Below are 4,560 nucleotides of genomic sequence, written 5' to 3' on the forward strand. Positions count from 1 at the left end.
CGTCCTGTCTTCATGTGTGTTTGAGCTACGCTATTGGCATGCTCAAGAATGCCCACAGAAGGCGGGTCTAAGAAGCACTTTAGCCATTTGCTGATTAAATGAAAGAACGTGTGACGTACAATTTAGCCAATCAGTATCCTTAAATAGAGACAGCCTGGGGCAACATTGTTTTTGCCCCTAACTTGCACGTTCTCTTGTCCCGACTGGGACATTCCTGAAGGTCATTGAGAAGTTTGCCACTCAGAATGACAGAAGAGCAAAATTAAATAATCACAAATAAACATGTTCTATTTATATATTTTTTTTATTTTAATTACCATTTTAGTCCAAAGGGACTGCCGGCATCAACACAACATGAATGTTCGGTTGCAACTTTAGTTCAGATTTGTAGTGCAGGACTTTTACTTTATTTTAATGCCCAGCGCAAATGTGTTGATGATTCCAGAAAGAACCACGCAACCGGAAACTCCTTCCACGCTGCTCACAGGTGATGGGCTTCTCACCAGTATGAACCATGTGATGTCACTTCAAGTCACTACTTTGATTGAATCAGCTGATGTCTCTTCCAACTGGTTCTGTGGATTGAAACTCCTCCCACACTGCTCACAGGTGAAAGGCCTCTCACCAGTATGAATCAGCTTATGCATCTTCCAACTGCTTCTGCGATTGAAACTCCTCCCACACTGCTCACAGGTGAAAGGCCTCTCACCAGTATGAATCAGCTTATGCATCTTCCAACTGCTTCTGCGATTGAAACTCCTCCCACACTGCTCACAGGTGAAAGGCCTCTCACCAGTATGAATCAGCTTATGCATCTCCCAACTGCTTCTGCGATTGAAACTCCTCCCACACTGCTCACAGGTGAAAGGCCTCTCACCAGTATGAATCAGCTTATGCATCTCCCAACTGCTTCTGCGATTGAAACTCCTCCCACACTGCTCACAGGCGAAAGGCCTCTCACCAGTATGAATCAGCTTATGCATCTCCCAACTGCTTCTGCGATTGAAACTCCTCCCACACTGCTCACAGGTGAAAGGCCTCTCACCAGTATGAATCAGCTTATGCATCTCCTCACTGCTTCTGTGATTGAAACTCCTCCCACACTGCTCACAGGTGAAAGGCCTCTCACCAGTATGAATCAGCTTATGCATCTTCCAACTGCTTCTGCGATTGAAACTCCTCCCACACTGCTCACAGGTGAAGGGCTTCTCACCAGTATGAATCAGCTGATGAGTCTTCAAACTGTCTGTGCGATTGAAACTCCTCCCACACTGCTCACAGGTGAAGGGCTTCTGTCCAGCGTGAATCAGCTGATGTCTCTTCCAATTGGTTCTGTGATTGAAACTCCTCCCACACTGCTCACAGGTGAAGGGCTTCTGTCCAGTACGGGGCTCACAGGTGGACGGGCCTCCTCCGTCGTGCTCTGAGGAGGTCGAGGCGCAGCAGGGTGGTCCCTCCTGCTCCCCGGTGACACTCTCCTCACCCTCCCCACGAGGTCCTGCTGGATTCGTGGATGTCTGTTGGGAAGTAAACATATTTTCAGACAAAGAAAGATGGAGAGGAGACAGGATATTCATTGGTAGATTCCAGTAATTGTACTCCACGACAATTATTTTTTTACGGTATTAAGGGACACATGCTCATGTGCAGGTTCATACTCATTATTTGGGGTTTCTTCTCAAAAAAGTGTACCTGCATACCTGTGCCAACCCTTTGTCGGAAATGCTCCGTTTTGGCCCTTTCAGCAAAAGTCGGTTGCTAAGCAACAGCTTCGTTTAAGTTTTTACTTCCTGTCAGCTGACAGTATTTTGTGAATATGGTATTTCATTGGCGAGATATGTTTTAAATACCCTTTGTAAAAGCCTTTGAATCTCATGTGTCAACACAATACAACATGAATTTTAAACCTTGATTTATCCAGTTATACTAGCCTCTCGCACCTCATTGCTTAATCATAATAGGGGTGGATGAAATCCAGCATTCCTATTGGTTGAGAGTACTTGTTTACATTGACCTGAGCATTCCATATCACTGCGCACTCAAAATAACAGTTAGATTTTGTCTTTTTAAGCTTGACTGTTAGAAAATATGTTGCATAGCAACAGCCACACGTACAGGGACTATTCTCTCGTATTGTGGCTACAACTATTTAGCGCTGAAAGGCAGCTATACACTGTTTATAATGTCATTATAATGGCTGCGCGTCGGGCCTAACAACACCCTTGACCTGTGACATTATTTGACGTACAGCCTCTCGTACCTTATTGCTTAATTCAGATTCATGTGCTGAATAATGTGGATTAGCACATACTTGATAAGAGAAGGCCTCAATTGCATATTTCAACACACGTGTTCATAAAAGATGTCTTAATGTGACCCAAGTCATCAAACCGGGGAAGAGTCCTGCTGATTTACAGGAGTCAAAGTTTACCTCTGATGAGCTCAATGTGATGGTCGTCTTCTCTTCTAGTCCCTCCATCTCAGAGCCCCTGCTGGGTCCATGACATGAAGGCAATGAGACGGAGAACGCATGAATAAACAAGTGGACGTGAGCATGAGGATCCAAGTCAGACACACACAACTCTGAAAGAGAACTCACAGGCCTGCATGTTTGTGTTGTGCATCTTTCAAATAACTGCACTCTAACGATGAATTAACTTACATATCTCTACAAAATACTTGTGGGATTAATTTCAATGAAATACATTCAACAGCCTTTGACCGGAGTTGTTGATATTGATTTTATCGTAGAAAAGAAAAGAAGGTTTACCTTTAACAATGTATCATGTGCGTACAAATCAAAAGATATGTGTCTGTTATTAATTAAGAAATACGTTTGATAAATCCACCGCCCAGCTAGAGAAACAGTACAGAGAGAACAACCATGATCAGGAGAAACTCGTTCCTTACCGTTTTTCTGTGTCGCTGAAGTTTAACCTGCCAGGTTGTCTTCTCCTTACTGAGACTCAGAGATGCATTGACGGTTTCCACGGTAACCACTGCCAAAGGTGGTTCAAAATGAAAACAAATCCATTTTCGAAAATAAACACCAGATGTATAAGTCCACAACTGACTGTAAATGACTCACAAATACTGTATATTACACCTGTCAATCAAAACTAAACAAACGTTGACACTAAAAGTTATTTTATATTGCAGAACAAACAGTGTACAAATGTTTAAGCAGCAAATACTCTGAATGTGGTACTGCAGCATATTAGTATTAAGTATTTGATCACATCTGAGCCGCTGACTCCCCCTTTGACTCTGTTTCATATCTTCATTTTAACATTTGCATTATCCATTGGTCCTTATGCATCTGACGTTTATGTTGTTGTCCATTCGTGGCTGTAAAACTCTCTGTCATGGCAGCATGACATGATTATGGTTACTGAGAGTTTGTCCACCATCACCATCATGTTCATCAACCCAAGCTGGGGTTGTACGAGTGTCAAGTTTATTTCCAGGCCTTTTGTCCTTACTTTCAGCAAACAAGCAAGCAATTAATCTCATTTCCCAAAAAGTCAAATTGATGTGGAAAAATGAAAAACAAAATTTAGCCTCACCTCAGTTTCACATCAGTTTGACTTTTTGGGAAATGAGCTTAATTGCTTGCTTGTTTGCTGAAAGTAAGGACAAAAAAAACAACAATAAAATGTGAAATACTGTTATTTAATAAAATATTTGATTAGACAAATAGTTGTGTGTGCTACAATAAGCAAGGTTCCTTTTAGAGAAATACTTTGAGTTCATTTTTCTCGGGTAAACAGTTATGCATTGTGTTTGAGTGTCAAGGGCTTTTATTGTGAAATCTAAGGAGTGGCTTTGGTCTGGGCTGCCTTTGTCTGGGTTGAAAGGAGTAATTAATTCAGGCGTCTTGGTAAAGACTTTGAACCTTATGAAAGCTCCGAAGGATTGACTCAGTTCCGGGGAAAAAGGCACGGTTAGATGTGGCAAAATTAATAACACACACTTATTCACTGTAGAACATTTGCTTTCGGTGGTTCAGCAAATTTGCATGCTTCCAGGGCTAATAGAGAGGAGAAGAGTGGTATATATCTTCTCATCTCACTCTTTGAAAGGGAAATAAATGAGAAATTAAGTTTTAATCTGTCTTTTTGAACTTAAAGTTTCAGCCTTTACTGGGTCAATGTTTTTTTTGAGGAAGGTAAACTGTAAAAGTTAGTTGTGAGAAACGAATGAGAGTGGGTAACATACAGGTTGTACTACTGGCCTCCTTCTGAAGAAAAGCAACACCAAAACAATGGTAGCCTGTGTAACGGAGCCATTCCAGCTGTAACAATATACGTCCCTGTCAGTACCAATGTTCCCACTTCAAGCATGTGCAGACGACAGGGCTGCGATCTGCGACTCAGGTCTGCTGCATCTCTCCCCTGTTGCCTCATAACGAGGGCCGACGGCAGCGCGGATTAACTGCGATCTGGTTTATGTTAAACACCGCCGGCTTCGCGGGTTTCAGATAAAGATTGAGCATTTTTAACGTTGTCAAGTCTGTTCACGAAGAAACGCACCCAATTAGGCCCAAATTGAATGGACGGC

General features: G+C 42.3%; 1 protein-coding gene across 1 annotated transcript; it reads right to left on the reverse strand.

The window, feature by feature from the left end:
• Positions 1-285: 285 nt before the first annotated feature.
• Positions 286-2,612, reverse strand: LOC120816287 (uncharacterized). Its single transcript, XM_078099578.1, has 2 exons — positions 2,432-2,612; positions 286-1,517 (listed from the first exon to the last, which is right to left on the reverse strand). The coding sequence occupies exons 1-2, from the start codon at positions 2,477-2,479 to the stop codon at positions 528-530; spliced, it is 1,038 nt and encodes a 345-aa protein (XP_077955704.1). The 5' UTR covers positions 2,480-2,612; the 3' UTR covers positions 286-527.
• Positions 2,613-4,560: the final 1,948 nt, after the last annotated feature.

The sequence above is a fragment of the Gasterosteus aculeatus genome, chromosome 3 (assembly GCF_964276395.1).
Source record: "Gasterosteus aculeatus chromosome 3, fGasAcu3.hap1.1, whole genome shotgun sequence".
Classification (NCBI taxonomy): domain Eukaryota; kingdom Metazoa; phylum Chordata; class Actinopteri; order Perciformes; family Gasterosteidae; genus Gasterosteus; species Gasterosteus aculeatus.

What these genes read in the sequence shown, in the direction of transcription:
- LOC120816287 (XM_078099578.1), bottom strand. Translation starts at nt 2,479, where the DNA reads ATGGAGGGACTAGAAGAGAAGACGACCATCACATTGAGCTCATCAGAG. An exon ending in TCACATTGAGCTCATCAGAG is followed by an intron (nt 1,518 to 2,431) that starts GTAAACTTTGAC and finishes ACTTCCCAACAG; the next exon opens with ACATCCACGAATCCAGCAGG.